The sequence below is a fragment of the Pterocles gutturalis genome, unplaced genomic scaffold (assembly GCF_000699245.1).
Source record: "Pterocles gutturalis isolate BGI_N339 unplaced genomic scaffold, ASM69924v1 scaffold37918, whole genome shotgun sequence".
In the NCBI taxonomy this organism is placed as follows: Eukaryota; Metazoa; Chordata; class Aves; order Pterocliformes; family Pteroclidae; genus Pterocles; species Pterocles gutturalis.
The window spans coordinates 23,922-41,500 of NW_010119465.1; the positions used below are offsets into that span (position 1 = coordinate 23,922).

The window sequence follows — 17,579 nt, forward strand, 5'->3', positions numbered from 1 at the left end:
AGGATAAACAACTCAACTGGGTCCAAGGAATAGAACATATGGCTTTCATGAGGTGTAGTTGTGTAGTTTTAGCCAATATTAATGAATATTTTTATTGTTATTATTATTTTGCATATTGTGGGGCACCAGTCATCATACGTTCAAAAATGCTTCTACAGTCTAATTTATATTGCAGCTCCATGAACTGTTTTAATCACTGACAGTAAAAAGTACACAAGAAAAATTAAGCTGCTCATAATATATACTGAAAGGTATGGAATTAGCTTTTCAAAACATCTATATAGGTGGATTCTGAAACTTTCCAGTCTTATCTGTTTTCTGTAGTGCAGAGCTACCACTGCAACTACTTTACAGGCAAACAGTCGCACTGTTAAACCTTATTATACTGCTTGCTAACGCAGGCATTTGTTTGGCATTGTTACTGCATGTTATCAGTTCAGCATTTAATTATGCTGTAGTAGTAAAATAAAGCTGGCTCACATGAGACACCATCAAGGAGGGCTTATTTTGGCTCAGTTAACTAAAAAAAAAATCTCTTTGCATTAGGAATCAGCAACTGAACATTTTGGGGTACTGGAGTAGCACAGATAAGTCTACTGATTTGGGAGAATATTTTTGTGTGGAATTGTTGTGAAGGAAATATATGGTATGATAACAGTGTGTTCTGTGATTTAAGTAGCATTTACTGAATGCCACAAAACATATATTCACTGTGTTGATCGAGCAGTTCAGAAAGGGAAGAAACGGAGTAGTGTAGATTCAAAGCAGTAACAGTAAGAGTGTTGTGAAAAAATGCAACGTTGATAAAAGTGATATTGCATTGAACATTTAAGAACACCTTTTTTCGGAATTGAATGCTAGAATAGAAAATATCTGCATGTTTACAATTTATACTATGAGCTACATAGGTTAATATACTATATATTACTAGCTTAGTAGAAATGTATTACTATGCTGTGCTATATATTACTAGTTTACAGTTAAATTAATTTTTAACAAATATACAGGGATTTCTAAGTTTCTTTTTTATTTTTTTTTCTCCCCCTCCCCACCTTCCCCAGTTGGAGAACTCAAAAGTCTCACTAATAATGTTGCAGAATTCCCACAGGTACTTTCTTTTACAGTTGATTTTGCTGGTTTTGTTGGCATTCATTCCACCGTCACTTACTGGTGGGGAAAATCACACATCCAGCCTTCAACCCACATCTTAATCATGTGATTATTTTCAAAAAGTGAAGTGTTCTTAAGGATTTTCTCCAGGTTTATATTGAGCTTAGGCAATGAAGCACCACTGGAGATCCAATGAATCCCTCCTTCAGACTCTCAAAATAATTTCCATGTGGATTAATTGTGAGATCAGGATGGGCTGCTGGGTGAATCTGTGAATCTTTTCAGTTGGCAGTTAGGGTAATATGTCATAAACAAATGTGTGTCACAGTGTATGTTTAAGTGATATCATGCTGGATCCACTCTTTCTCAGGCTTTCCATAGGGAAGCAGTTCCTTCAGTTGACTTCAGTAATGTAATGCTTCTCCTTAATAGTTTTTACTTGTTTGATAGAAGCATAATAAAGAGATGTTATTTTGCCTTGTATTATACTGATTGCACAGTATGGCAGTGAGATTTTCCAGAATAACGTTATCCTCAGCTTGTCCGCCTCACTGTTGCAGGACCTAGGTGCAAGCACTTTCTCTGGGAGTTGCATTGCTGGGTAGTTTGAGTACACACAAGATTAGTCACCTCTTCTCCATCATGCAGTTGTGTGTGACAGAACTCGAATTGCATAAATAGTTATACATGTGGATGAAATAAATTAGTTTATACAAAATTCTGATTGTTTCTAGGCTTCTGATTTAATCTTCTAATACTGCAATATGGCTGTCCTTGGAGATCATAAAATGTCACACATACCTTTCATGGATCAACAGAATATTCAGTGGATGGCTGTATCCTAGACAGGAAAAGAATATATAACAGCTGTCTTGCTAAGATGCTTCCTAACTTTTTAGACACATTGTAAAGCATGTTTACTAGTACACATACCCTGTCCAGGTACTTATACTCTGAACTTGCAAATTTTTCAAAATTCTCTCTAGGACAGAAATAAAATTCCTTTCTATTTAATTGTTCTTTCCTGTTTGACAAAGAAAAAAAAAAAAAGCTTGAAATATCACTTAGATTTAGTTGTGTTTCTGTCTTTGTCACAGTGTCGTAATACAATCAAAGAATAATGTTGAATTTTTTAAGCATTAAGTTGGGGGTGGGTTTTTTGAGGTTTGTTTTTGTTTTGTTTTCAGAAAGCAGAAAAAACAGCATGGTCTTTCCAAATAATTCATTGTTTAACCTTTCTCAATTATAGACTGAGTTACCAAAATTTTATTTTTAGGTTAATGACTGTTTTCTTATCCCTCACATTAACATGACGTTTCTGATAAAACTCAGTCCTTCTAAAATTGAATGTGTTGGAAAATTCCCCATCACGTTCTACAGGACAGATTTATGTTCATGTTCATCACTAGTCTCTGGTGTAGCTGTCTTCCGCTTTATTAACTACTCTTAATATTTGTTGAAGTGCTCCACTTCACTAACTTTTAACATACTCAAGACTTAAAAGTAACTGTACAGATCTCTAAGAGGAAGAGACACATAGATGAGCTTTTGCTGTAGGGTTTCCCATTTTGTTTTGATTGTCTTCCAGATCAGTGAGCTTTGTTTGGATAGATCCTATACCAAATAGATAGTTACTGAAAACTGCAACTAGGCATTGTTACTAACCAGAATTGACACACCTGCATTTCAACCTGCATATAAGATAGACCTGTACTTCGCTTCTTTTGGTGAGGAGTGAGTTAGCTGACCGTAATTTTAGTCTGAACCACACACTGCCTACATCTTACCTTAGCCATACCACCACATACTACTGATTTGTCTCTATTAGTTTGTTGTCTAACTAGTAGCCTTTCAACTGTATCCTTTTAAAGTAAGATTGCATATGAGTTTGCTTCTGAGCATTGAAATACATTTTTAAACTCTCATGTGTTGAACAATTAAGAAGCAGGAGAAGTAATACCATTTCTCTACCATCACCTGAAGTTCAGTATATTTATTCATAAACTCAGCACATTGTTCTCTGTCCTGTTTAACTGTAGTAAGCTAACTACTTGCACTACTGGCATTCTTTAGTGTTAGAGGGAAAGTTTCACAGCTGCTTATGTACCTGCTGGGTTGAGAAACCCAAAGGAGAACAGGATAGAAATCTGACTGTGTCTGCTGGAGGACGTTATGATTGTTTGTATTATTATAGCAATGAGGACATTTCTCATGGAGCAGGATGCCATTACACAAGGTAACATCATGTGCTCATGTAGCGCTACCAAAGATGTGCATCTCTCAGCTACAGGAAGAAAAGGGTCACAAAGGTTATAGTTTTCTTTTTCTGTGTCTTAAACCACAGTACAGTAGTTTCCATGTCAGTCTAAACTGAATCAGAAAGCAGTGCCCCCTACAGAATATACATCTTATAAGATAGCTGCTATGTGATACGCTTGGAAGCGAATAGGATTTGGAGACAGAGGCAACAACTCAGCACTGGAAGAGAATACACACTATGAACTAGTCAGTAGGATAATTGTGGATAATGTCTATCTTACCTCGCTCAGGTGGTATGAACAGGGCATACCCAGATAAAATAATTTGCCTCAATGCAATGATTCCATGTCTTTTAAAAACATATTGAGTCTTTGGACTAAAATGATTGAAACTCTTGGTTTGATGTGGCCATCAATATTCTGTAACAAAGCACCAAAGTTCTGCTACTGAAGCAAACCATTTTCTTGTTACTATCTTATTTACAATTACTAGGTTTTAAAATCTGTTATCTCTGGGGCTGCTCTGAAACCTGTTTGACTTTACAAAAATGGAAATTTTTTATATAGAAGATACCTCCAAGTTGGTAACAATAATAGCTGGGAGTACTAATTCGAGCAAAGCTGGTAACTTGCAAAGCAATCAAATCTTGTTTCAATTTTTTATAGGGTTTCTTGGAAGCAGAAGACAAAGACAGTCTCTCCCCCTGTGCTTGGCAAGAACAGTACCTATCAAGAGCGCTGTCTCCTTACAGAGAGCATGGCTTTGTTCACTCTAGTCCAGTAAAATATGCCAGAAATGTTTCTCGGAATACATCTAATACATGTGACTCAAACTCAAGTGCCAGTACCTCAGGTACACCAAGAAAGTGGTCTGGACTTTCATGCAGTTGCTCCACTGATAGTTTTGTGAGCATTAGTCGTTCCCAGAAGCATCAACAAAGCAGCTCCAAAGTATGCAGTGGGGATCTTCTGGACAGGCACTCCGAATTCTTTACTGATAGCCGAAAACCTTTTACTCCACGTACTTTAATATCGGATGCTAAATCTTTCCTGTCAGAGTACAGGTATTACACTCCTGTTCGAAGGAAAAGGAAAAATCACTGCAAGCAGTATGTGGAAATTCAACCGCAGACTGGTGAGATCAGGTACAGAGATTAAAACTTTATGTTTAAACTGTGGAATTTACATGTTATCATAACAGTATCTTCATAAAAGCAACATGTTTTGATCTCATTTATGTTTGTATAAAACCAGAGTACTTATTCGGAATTATTCTAGATATGCCTTAGCAAAAGCTAGGACAGAATGTGATTTTCTGTCTTGCACTGGCATATTTTGTTGTCTTCTCTCTGGAGCAACTAGTTTCATCTATACATATTGGATACAAAGCACCACTAAATCCAAACTGTGAGATCTAACTGGGGATAGTTGTCCCCTCTTTCTTTTCTTTGCTCTTTCTAGTGTATAGTTGTGCTTTCTGTCTTCTAAAGAATTAACCACTATAAGCATGCAAGTAGTTCCCCACTGTTGCCCCTGTAGTCTCATGCTTTTCAATTAATTTATTAATACATCATGCAAAGATAATTTTTTTTTGTTAAAAAGTTTTGTTTTGATTTAGTTTTGTTTTTATTACTACTACCTCATAAAGAGAAATCTTTTATTTTGTGTCCTCAGTGCCTGCATGTCTAATTCTGTTTTCATACTAGAAAAAAGTAGGAATTTCATCAGGCTGGAATTGTGATAGCTTCAGCTTCATATTGCAACTATTGATTTCCTGACTGTGGGTCACATATTTTCCTGGTATGCTTTTAATGTAGAGGATCAGCTCCATTCTCAATTCTGAACAATTATTTTGGATAATTTAGCTATCCCCTGTAAACATGCAGCCAAATAATGGATTTGGATCGCCTATGTAGACTGTTGTCATCCTTCAAAATTAACTATAACTTGGTTTTATTATGTGAATGGAAGTCTGGCGGAAATTTTCTAAACTGTTCAAGACATTTTAGTACTAGGTCCCGTTCAGACTGATGGGAAATTTCCACAGTGGCACTGGTATTCTCATCCTGCATATTTTGAAAATAGACTTCTTGGAAATCTAATACATCTCTAAATTTTTTAGCTCTCCATCTGCAGACAAAGCATCTGAGAAAGAAGTTATGCCTGAACAGCAGAAGATCCCATTGATGGTAATACAATCATGATCTATCAATCATTTGTGTACTCTTACCACACCCTTCACTATGATTTTGGAGTATATACTTCATTTCTGCCACAGCAGTACACAACTGATTTAAGTTTCATTTTTTTTATTATCGTGAGATGAATTAGTTCTGCAGAGGAGAGCAAGTTTCAGAAAAATAAGTGGAAAAAATAAGAAAAAATTATTGAGGCATGTGAAGAGATCTTAGGATATTTAAAAAAATTATTTTTTTCAACGTTTTTTACAAGTGCACTATCACTTAAATATCTGTTAAGGACATAGATAATTGGTACATTATTTTTCAGGAAAAGAAGGTACCTCTTTTTCACAGACTTTTTTTTTCTTAATTTTTACATTAGATAACATATTCCAAAAAGCCCTCAACAGAAGAATAGGAACCAAGGTGTCCCTTACTCTGAGGAAGCACCCAAACCAGCAGGCAGTGACATTTTCCTTGATACTGTTTGCTTTCTGTCTTGATGACTGTATCTGGAACACTTTAATGAAAAATCACACTACTTTAAATCCTACCAGTTCCTAGTATTTTTTTGTTGTACTCACAGAAAGATTTGCATCCATCTTTTTGATTTGAATTGCTAAGTGTTAGTGACAATTTAACTTAGTTTTTTGGTTATTGGTCTTTCAGAAATTGCCTTACTGTGTGGTGGTTTGAGAGTCTTAAATCTTAAAGATGAAATGGAATACCAGCATACTTTGGAAGCAGAGGGAAGCAGGCAAAAGACCTAAAATAAAAGTTATTTTGTCTTAATTTGTACTATTATTTGCATGGAAGAGTTTGATCAGAATTTAGGTTCTTACTTTGTGCTTTATCTTGTAGCCACTATACAGATAAGTCCTTAAAGAAACATCCCTATCAAACATAAGAGTAGTACTTGAATAACTGTGGACTTTCTTCCTGAATAAAGGCTACAGGGTCAGACTCTTCATGTCTCTAGCTTCATAAGGCAAATAATTATGCTTTATTCATTGGAGGAGAGGAGTGAGAGAGAATATGTGTTTATAACTTTATTGAAAATAGAAGAATTGAGCTGCATCTGCAGCTGACCTCATTAAGAAAAGGTTAAATTGTTCTTCGGAAAGCTTCACTCAAGTTCTGTCAGGAACTTCTGATTTCATTTCAGAAGTGTCATATGTGACTTTTTCTTTGGCTGTTGTAAAAGTGACAAAAGTAAGTCATGTATCTTTACAGTGGCCCTTTCAGAGTATTATCATTTAAAATGCAGGTGGTCAACTTTACCTTTACTCCATCAGTTTTGTGAAAGCTGCTCAAGAGATGTGATTTAGAGTGCTGGTTCCTGTTTTTGCATACCAAATTTTACTCCTGTTGGTGACGTTGACCCCTTCTGGCTTTTAGAGAATTATCCTTGACATACTTGTGAGGGAAGAAATGTTCTGTATCTCCTGTTGGCCCTGACGTCAAAGCTGATGACCCTTTGCTGCCATATGTCTCAGTTTACTCAAAGTTTCTTAGAAAAGACATAAAATTATCACAGATGATTATTAGCCTAATTTTGATGGTAAAATTTGATGAGTATTTGCACTGATAATAAAGATTTTTATCTCTGTGTTGTAGGCTGAAGACAGAAGATGTACTGTGGATGAGCCTGAGAGAGGAACAGCTGCTTCTCCATATTCCTTCCTAAGGTGCCTGATTTACAGCAGGAAGGAATATTTGAAGCATTCCTTCTTGCTTTCTATACAGCTGCTTCTTAGGCCATAAGCCTTCACTGCCATTTCTCCTTATAAGTCTCTTCTCACAGAGCTTCTTTTTTGTTGCTTTTTTTAGATCAATGGACTTTCCCAGCTTCAAAATCCGTACTTTTCTTATGATAAAAATCCACTGGGAAGCCAATTAAGAGAGAGAGCTTTGAAATATATGAGTGTTTTTGTCAGGAATGAGGGTGATGACACGCTAATACAACTGTTAGTTCTGTACATCCGAGCATACATCTGACCTTACAGACTGTATATTTCTTATACAGTACTAAACTAAATACTGAATTGTATTCCAATTGGTATTTCCTTTCAGGAAAAAGTGTCTCCAGGCATACAGCCTTTTGCATCTGTGATCTGCAAGAATTGCAGACCAGAAGCATTTCCCACATCTTTTTCTGAAAATGTAACACTGAGATTTAGGATATTGTCTACAATACAAGAACAGTTTTGGAAATCAGCCCAGAACCCAGGGCTCCCAGTTGATTCTCCTCATTGCTGACCTATGTATCATGCTTGACTTGCTCGTTTGCTCTCTGACCTTTTCATACAAAGGCATTTTTACCCAAGTAAAACTTGTACTCTGAGCAAAAAAAAGTACTCATGGATAGTAGAAGTCTGAATAGCATCTGAAGTAACACTGAGGTCTTTTGAGGTATGGGAGCATTGCATCTAGTGAGATGTTAATACTCTTGAACCATAGACTTTCAGGCTTTAGTGTAAGCAGTTGATTTTGCTACTGGAACAGGGTTTGGAGATGTTCTGGTGGGGTTTTTTTCCAAGTGGAAGTGTGATAATGGCATAGCATGGCTCCAGAAGAAAGTGAGATGCAAGGTAGTATAGAGGGGTTTTTAAGAATATTGCTTTCTGCTCTTTCTTACCCTCTGATTTTCTGATTAGAGAGACATCATTGTATTCGCAGCAGCCTTCAGCAAGGACTACCGAGGCTGAGTAAGTATGCTTAAACTGTTTTTCTCCTAGTTTGCAACATTAAACTAGAAACCTTTCCTCAAAACTGATTAATTCAAAACAGTAAATGAGGACATAAACTGTTGTTCGCATCTAAATTAAAATTGACGTGATTATGAATTGTTGTATAATACTTGAAAATTTCCATGTGAATCAAAACTGAAAAAAAAGTCATTATTTTGGCAGAAAGATAGCCTTCTCTTATTAACCAGTGGCTATACTTTAAATGTTTCCAGTTCATTTTTGGTCTGTAATCTGTCTGAAGCGATGTTGTGTTTTGATCCAGCCAGCAGCAGGAAATACCATGCAGCTGCTCACTCACCCTCCCCCCTACTGGGGATGGGGGGGAGAATTAAAGAGATAAAGGGAGAAGAGACTTGTGAACAAGACAAGAACAATTTAATAACTAACTACAATAAAAGTGATAATAATAATAATAATATACAAGTATACAAATGAGTGATACACAGTGTAACTTGAGACCACAGAATGGCCAAGGCCCAGCTTGTTCCTGGCTAACGATCTCAGAGCCGAGAGAGTCCTGAAACCGCAGTGCCAGAAAAGAGAGAAAAGCCCCAGAGTCCAAGAGAGAGACAGACTTTCCAGATAGATCCTCATCGATATACTGGGCATGACATGCATGATATGAAATAGACTACTGGCCAAATTGGGTCCCAGTCCTAAACCTAAGGTCAAATCCTTAGCCAGTAATTAGGGTGTGCTCCCTCCCAGCTTCTCCTGCCCCTGCAGACATTGGTAAAGTAGAGAAGCTGAAAAGTCCTTGACTGTCCTGGCAGCAACTATAAACATCAGTGTGTTATCAGCCTTCTTCACAGCACAAATCCAAAACACAGCCTCACACTAGCTACTGTGAAGAAAGTTAACTCTGTCCCAGGACAAGCAGACATTGGCAAGATACAATATTACGTTGAGGGGCATTCTTACCACATTTCTGCTCTGAAATTTGATGAGAATTAGAAGAGATTTGAGTTATATTCAGAAACACTGCCCATGCTTTATTGTGTGACCTTAGAAAAGTTGTCTAATTCTTTGTGCTTTCGGACAGTCTTGTACTTTATTTACTTTAAAGACATAATATAGGTATCAAAGATCAGCTATAGATATCTGTGTCTCTTGAGTTTAGAGGGAACCAAAATGAGAATCTTCAGTCTGGATGACAAATTTTACATAACTGAAGTAATGCAAAATGTATCCCATTTTTTAATTTTCTGTTTTATTAAGACTGGAAAATGATTCGATAGAGCTTGATTGGATACTTTGGGATATTTAGAAAGATTATATGAAAGAGAAACAGCAGTTTCTTTCTTGTTTTCCAAACAGAACTCCAAACTTTTGGAGAGTCGCCAATTTAGAGCAATTGGCATCAACAAGGCTTTAAGAGGTATTAAAATAGAATATATAAGCCACATCTCACACTAACAAGGATTTTGTACATCAAAGAGCTGTTGTTTGAAAGGAATGGAGACTGTCAGATAAGCACTTACATTTTTCTGAGCTTTCATTGAGGACTAGCAATTTTCAGCTGCAGTCATATTCTCTAGAAGCTCCTTTGGAAGCCTTTACTCAGAGCATCGAACTGCAATTTTACACTTTCTTCAAGTCAGCACCCCTTTCTTCTTGAGTGGAAAGCAGGTTCTGAACGCTTTCCAAGATTTGCTGACTTCCTCACTCAGGATGTCTGTACTAATTTATACCACAACAGAAAGTTAGCATAAACATGAAGCACCATAGTGACCTTTCGATAGTCTGACATTTTGCACAGGGTTTTTTATTATTATTCAAATTGAATGAAAGGCTTAGTTTGTCCAGATAGAATTACCTTTTTGAAAAGTAGCAGCTGGTGACAAGAACTATACAATCTTCTTAATGGCATTTCCCATAAAGGTGATTGGACCTACTGCATTGGGTAATACGTGTCGCTGTTTTAAAACAGTAACATTGGGTTTTCTATTCTCCCTGCAGAGAAGAAGAGCTTTTATATTTAGCTTTCGTTAAAGATCTAACAAATGAAATTCTTAACCTTGGGCTATTTTCTAACAGGTAGGTTACAGCTGTCTTCATATTTGTAATGCTGTGTCAGAAACTAAACACTACTTGCCTTTCTTACAGAGCTCATGTGTAATCATTTCTTGGCCTTTAAGAATATATAGATACACAGTTACCCCATGTTTTTGTTTTGTTTCTTTTCCTTTTCTTTTTTGCTTTATGTGAGAAAGGGGAGCTAGGAAGGATCTCTGGGTCACGTACTTTGATGTGCAGCTATGTACCATGAGATAAAGCCTCTGTTAGAAACTGGCCTGGAATCCTAGATGGAGTAATGCTAAGCAGAAATAATTTTACTCTGCATTATCTGTTTTGCTAAATAAGTTATTAATCTTTCACACAACTCATCCTCCATCACCCTTTTGTTCCTGTTCCAATATGAATTCAGTCTTCAGCATGGGCTGTTAGGATTACATACTGTTTCAGATAAGGGTTCATCAGTTGCTAAATCAGACGTTTTTCAAAATTAAACAATAAGTTACAATTCAATTCATGTATTTGAGTAGTACTCCCAAATTCCTTTCTCTACCAGTTCTTTCTGATAAAGAACTCTCAGTTTATAGCAAAAAAAAAAACCCCTGCAGTATTTCTGATACAGAATTTTAACCCATTTTTGTAAATCCATTTTCAAGACAGTCTAATTTCAGCATAATATTTTGATCTTCCTATGGGCTGATAATGTTCCCAGCTGTTTTTCTATTCTGTGCACTCTCATTTTTTTTTCATGTTAAGTCTATCAATGAGAATATGCTAAATCTAAAAATTCATCTTTGAGAAATTTCAAGAGCACTCTCCCTCTGGTTCTTTTTTACAGTAATGTTGTCTTCCATTAAAACCCTTCTTGAACTAATTTTTTTTTTCATTTCTCATATAAACGAAATTAAATTCACTTGGTCTTCTGGAAAGCTGGTCCAGTGACTGTGTACCTTAGTCATCACAGAACACCTCCTCTGTGCTGAAATTTCTTCTCATCCTGCTTGAGCAATGGAAGAGAACTCTCAAGACTGGAGACTCTTCTCTAGATCTTTTTCTGAAGCTGGATTTTACTCCTTCCCTTTATTTATACTTGTGTATATCAGCCACTATGGTATACCTGAGAGATTTTTGGATACTTCAGCATGCCAGCAGAACCACCACTGGATAGTTGGTTTCTAGACCCAGCAGCCCAAACACGCCCAGAGTTGTGCTATAAATCACCCCATGGTCACTATCTGCTGCCCAAAGCGATACTGACTCCAGGTAGCCCTCTTTGTGACAGAGCATAACTGAAACAATCTTAGTGGTCCCATTCAGCTAAGAAACGTACATTAAAAAAAACCTAAGATAATTATGTAGATCTGCTAAAAGCTGGTTTTCTTCCTGTGAAATGATTTAATTGTTCATTTCTAGAGTTCTGGAACACCTGTTTGAGTGTCATATAGAAGAAAATAAGAACCGTTTGGATGAGGTAAGCGCTGCCCCTATAATATTCTCCCTCCCTGCATATGACTGCAGCAATGTTTCCAAAGTTCAGTGGAAATGCACTGGTGTATTTGCGGGTAAAGGTAACTAGAGTGCTCAGTGGGGAGCATCTCTCTCCATGAATGAGATTTGCAGACTCCCAGTCACAGGCATAGTCACAAAAAAGGGACAATAGTTAACTCGGTTTGGTGACACTTGCTGTGTAATGTAGTCACTTGATTGTAAGCAGCCTCCCTTTCCTTACTTCAGAACTGAGCCCCAAGTTCTGGGCAGATAGGAGTGTGGGGCTGAAGAAGTGTCACCCCTTTCTTCTATCACCCCCTAGACCAAAATGCGCAGCTTCTTGAATGTACTGAGAGCAGACCTTGGCTGCAGCCCGGGCAGCAGCACCGAGCAAATCCACACAGGCTGTGAAACCTTTGATTTGCTGGATCTGCAAGAGATTGATACAACGGAAGAGCTGGAGTTTACCAGTAAAAATCAGAGGCAAAGAAAAGCTACAAAAAGTGAAGAATTCTTTGGGACCACAGACTTACCATTAAAGGAACCAAACAAAGGTGAATCACCACTATGCAGAGAAAGTTCAAAGGAAACACAGAGCAAGGATGACTTTTCAAAAGATGTCACTGAAATTATGGATGCTGGGACAGAGTCTGATTCTTGTGTGAAATGTAAAGATGCCCCAGACACTTCCCCCTCATGTGAGAAAACTTTAAACTTGATTACTTGTGGCAGTGTTTTAGAAGCCAACAGGGAGCTTGATGTTCTTGAGGAAAGCTTTGCAGAAGCCCTTCAGGTTTCACATGACTAGTCATAATAGTAGGCACAATTTAGCTGTTAAAATAGGGATGGAGCTAGTTCTGTGGAGAACTACCATTTGTTAAATATTAGTAAATTATTTGTTTTGTTTGCAGTTTATTTCTATTTAAACACTGATAAAGTCTCTCTAGCAGGGTATTATTAATTGGGAATTAATTAATCTCTGTAGTAGACTGTAAAGGATAAAGTTTCAATTATAAAAAAAATTATATTTTGTCTACAACTGTATAACTCAGAACTAACTTTTGAGAATATTAAAATAGGTGTATATTTTTAGAAAGCTGTAAAGTAAGTTATGAAATATTTATTGTTTTTTATTTATAATAAATAAATTCCTTGGTGATACTTGCTATTGCAGTTGTGGTGCAAGATCCAAGATTTTTGTAGTCTGCAAGAATTCAGCTTATCTACATCAAAACATGGTATACTACATACCTGCAGAGCATCGATGGAACTCTTTGTCCATCCTGGAAGATGGCAGCATTTGTTTCCTCTCTTCGTGTTCAGTCCATTGTTTGATGTTATATCCCATTCAGGCATGAAGTTCTTATAATCAACTTTTTTCCTTTTATGATACCTGTGGAATGTAAGAAACATACCTTTTCCTTGCATTACCTAGAGTAAAATAAAGAATGAGTGTGGATAAGCCACTTTCCAAACATAAGAATTTATTTTGGTGCTGGTAGATGATCATTCCTTCATTAGGCCTCAACCATAAACTCTGTTCTTATTGGTTGTACCAACAGGTATAAAGAGCCATTTTGCAGTATTAGCTGTTCTCGGTCTTTGCTTAACTTTCTGTCAGCTTTCTGCCCTGAAAAAGACATTTATCTCTCTAGCTACTGCATATGGCAGCTCTTGAGCTGCTTAATACGCAGCTCTTTAGGTTGTTTGTTTTATATGCAGCTCTTGAGCTGTTTAGCCCTAATTGTCCACAATTCTGCTGATATGTCTGGAAAGTGAGGACCGCAACAGTTTTCAAACTGCACGATGCCAAAATACACAGTTCAATTTCTTGCACTGACCACTTTGGCATAACATTCTGCATCAAACTTTGGTTTTGAAAAAAGATTGAGTTGGTTACTGAGTGACGACTAGGACTATCTAGTGGAAGAGACACATCGGGCATCTTGTACAGCAAATGAACAAAAGGTAGTTGATTTTATGACTCAAGTTTAAATTGAAGTTAGCATATGCACTGCACAAAATCACCCCAACTTTCTTTGTCTAAAGAGCACAGTTATTACCTGGCATTCACGTTACTGCAGAATGAGCTCAACAGGTTCTGAGGAAATACCAGGAAGTTATATTGTCTTGCTGTAGGTGAGGAACTATAAGAAGCCTTAGGAAAGACATAAAGCCTGTCCCCAGATACCTCTTAGTGTTGGTCTTAATCTGCTTCCTCCAAGGACAAACCCCAGTGGTTACAGTTCGTTCACACATACAGCTGCTACCACCTGCCTCCCAGTGGTTCATGAGTTTCTGTCTACCAAAGACTATTGATTCTGTAAGCCAGATGTCTGATGGCAGCTGCAAGTAGCTCCAATAGACACAGACCACTGCTTCACTTAAGAAGCATAAATTTTTTGGGGGGTGGGGGAATCTCCAAAAAACTCAAGTGAAAAAAGCAACATTTCTGGCACAGTCATCAGCATTTCAGTGCACAACATAATTCCCAACAAAAGCAAAAGGCACTTTCCTGGCTGCCTTGGCCATAATAATAAATTACACTTGTTGACAATAACAGCAGATGAGGTTTGTTTTTTAGCCATGTACATGCAGCTGTGTAGATGGGCACTAGCCTTTCATCTGCCACACTCAGCTGGCGATCTGGTAAATCTGGCCTGCAGCTTGGGTGCTCTGGCTCTCTGAAAAGTAAAGAAGAATGTGCATCCCTCCATCAGAGCTTGGCTTGTCAAAAAGATACACACCTGCAGTACAGTGCAGGGATGGTTTGTCCCCAGTCACAAGTCGTCAAAGTCCTTCTTCCCTCCCCAAGAAACTCCCACTCTATTCCCTACCCCACAGAGCTGAAGCGCAGGATGCACCTAGGAAACTATGGTTTGTATTGTATGAACAATTTTAACATAGACAGACTGGTTTGGAAACTAAAGAGTGTGGTTAGATGTTTCCAAGTATAAAAGCTCTTTGCTCCTCAACCAGGATTTCACCTACTCTTGGGGCCCTCCATTATGAGTTCTCCAGCCTTGATCAGTAATGGCATTTATGAGGGTTTCCCCTCCCCCCGGTCACTACACTGTATAACGTGCATGTCATCGTCAAACTTTGGCTTGTGGTCAACATGAGTCTGATTAAACATGAATAAGAATTTCACATTTAAATTCCACAAATAAAAAAAAAAAAGAACACCACAGCAGTGAAAGTGGTCATGACATCATCTCACAGAAAGCTGCAAATAATGACAGTCATTTCCTGCAGTGCAAGTAGGAAAAAAATAAGCAAAAACAGTTCCTCAACCATCTGTCTGGGTTTTCCTGTTGATGAGCTGTCTGAACACCAATTACTTTTTTTTCCTGGGTAGATAGAACTTAAAAGAGTAAATAAATTCATTAAAACAGACCTTTCACAAAGAAAGCATCTGTCTGCCTAAATTGTAACTGTGAACATTTCTTGGATCCAGAGAGAAATTTCTGGTAAAGAACCAGAAGATTATGCACTCCAGTAGCCTAGCAGCTGGAGCAGTCAACCCAGCCCAAGAATTCATTTCTCATTGTACAGCCACTCCTACCAGATAGTGGGGGAAAAATATTCTCTTTAAACTAATTGATTTTATATAGATAACATTTATTTACAGATCCAAAAATAAATTCAGGCTGTCCAGGGCTTAAAACTTTCTCCCTTTTATTCACATTTACTTTAAGCTGGTTCTTCAAATATAAATTATTTAAGCAGCTTGATACGCAAGAGAGACCCACATCACTGATAAAAATAATCAACAGTGCAAGCTTTGATTTCTTTATGAAGGTTGTTTGTGGGTTTTTTCCTTCTGTCTCATCACTCTGAGTTTCCTTTTACTTGGTAAAATAGACTTAGGTCTTGGCCTAAGCCATAGCAGATCAAGGTGGTCACAACACCATTACAAATCTGAATTCTTTGGAAGTAACAGACTTAAGAGCAGTTGGCAGCTGTGATCTGTGATGTAAAGACTTATTTCTGCAGATTTATGTGAGTGATGAACAAAGGCATACTATCAATATTTACTTCAAATGGACAGAAGCCTGATATATTCTTACTTCACTCTGTAACAAACCCGTCTCTTATCTTCAAAGCCTACGGTTTCGTCCTCAGCTGCTCTTGTTTTCAAAAGTAGGATTTGTTTTATTTACAAAGCAAAGTGGGGCTTTTGGTCATTTGAAGTAAAAAGATGAATGTGATGAAAAGAAAAGGTGCTTAGATGTCTTAGGGTTGACCAGAAAACAAAAACCTGCAAGCAAAACCCAAGCTATCATTTTATCCCTGATCTAGCCCACGTCTGACACACATACATTTTTCATTGAGGTTTAGCTGCAGAATGACTCCGGGGTCCTCCTCCTCTGCATTTCTGTACATTTTTACATCATTTATAGCTATGCAACAGTAGTTGTAGAATGATATAGCTCAACTGAGAACGTTTCAAAATTCAAGTACAAATGGCTTCATCAGACAGTGAGGAAAAAAGCACTACTTTTTTCTCAGCAATGATCTGTGCCAGAAGTATTAACAAGAGTACTGGAGCATCAGCATAAGTAAAAATTAGGTCAAGGAAATTCATTTCTAGCACCTAATGCAGGCTGTTTCAATGCAGTGACAGCACAGCTTCTAACCAACAAGACATCCCAGTAACATCCTTCAGTGCACTGCTACTGTTCCTCTGTGCCTGAGCACCAGTGAAAGGTAGCATTACTGGGCTACAGCCTGGGGGAAGAAGAAATAGCAATGGAAGATGAATTTTAAAGGGAATGTAGGAAGAAAGAAAATGGGAAAGAGAAATTGTTATTTATTCCATTTTTTTAAAAAATGAGACCTATTATCAGGTGGAACACAGGTGCAGAGTAGAAAGTAGACACCACTCGTTAACACTGGTCTTAAAACATATTTTAGGGCTCCCTCAATTTTTCCACCTCTGTATTGTAGTATTTGTATTTGAGCATTTGAGACCTAAAAATTAATGAAAAAGGGGAAACCCATAAAATTTTAAGTCAGGGTGTACTTCAGGGAGTTATGGGAAACTCCAGCATCCCACTTTCGTTTTTGACACCCAAAGCAGGGGAATACACTGAAAAGCAACATCAGGCTATCTCTAGAACCACCAAACCTTTCTCTCTGGCACTTCTCAGGCATGGGAACTCTGCTGTTCCCAGGACTCAGGAGCTAACATCTGGTATGTACACACATTACAAGGAACAGAACAGCAACCAGTGATTTTAATAAAAACATTTCTCGCTCTCCAAAACAACCAAACCAGACACTCACAAGTGGTCCAGTCTTCCTGTTTCCTTTATCAATAGTGAAATCCACTTCATTCAGAAATGTCCATCTTCGCTTTCTATTCCAAGTAGCAAAGCAAGCGATACGCAAACAGGTGAGTGGTAAATTAAACTGCCGCACAAGCCATTGCACCAGCGTGGGTCACAGCCAGTCAAGGGATCCCATTTCAAAGCCTGTAAGCAGGTCGTGGGCCAGCGGAAGCTGAGCATGTCACAGGGATAAAGCATCGCTGGTGTCCTGGGTTAAGCTGAGAAAGGGAAAGAAGAATGAGCAGTTGCCACTGGCATGACAGATAAGCCGTTGAGCTGTAGAGCACCCGCAGCTCATCTCCACCTCAACCACCTGAGAAAACCAAGGGTGTCAGACAGCCCAGGAGCGGCAACAAGAAGAGTTAATTCAAGTGAAGGGAACCAAAATTAAGAATGCTGTGTCTACTGTGCACAGGACTTGCAGTTCTCTGTAGAAAGCTTCCA

General features: G+C 37.8%; 1 protein-coding gene across 1 annotated transcript in view; it reads left to right on the forward strand.

Moving 5' to 3' along the window:
- The window catches only part of SPATA7 (spermatogenesis associated 7), a gene marked incomplete at its 5' end in the record, with an annotated part of 32,231 nt that extends 19,621 nt beyond the window's left edge, over positions 1–12,610 (forward strand). Inside the window, 7 exons of the mRNA XM_010076579.1 lie at positions 4,035–4,513; positions 5,491–5,557; positions 7,166–7,236; positions 8,206–8,256; positions 10,258–10,335; positions 11,728–11,785; positions 12,125–12,610. Coding sequence (XP_010074881.1) covers positions 4,035–4,513; positions 5,491–5,557; positions 7,166–7,236; positions 8,206–8,256; positions 10,258–10,335; positions 11,728–11,785; positions 12,125–12,610 — 1,290 coding nt within the window. The remainder of the gene's footprint in view (positions 1–4,034; positions 4,514–5,490; positions 5,558–7,165; positions 7,237–8,205; positions 8,257–10,257; positions 10,336–11,727; positions 11,786–12,124) is intronic.
- Between the last annotated feature and the right edge of the window lie 4,969 nt (positions 12,611–17,579).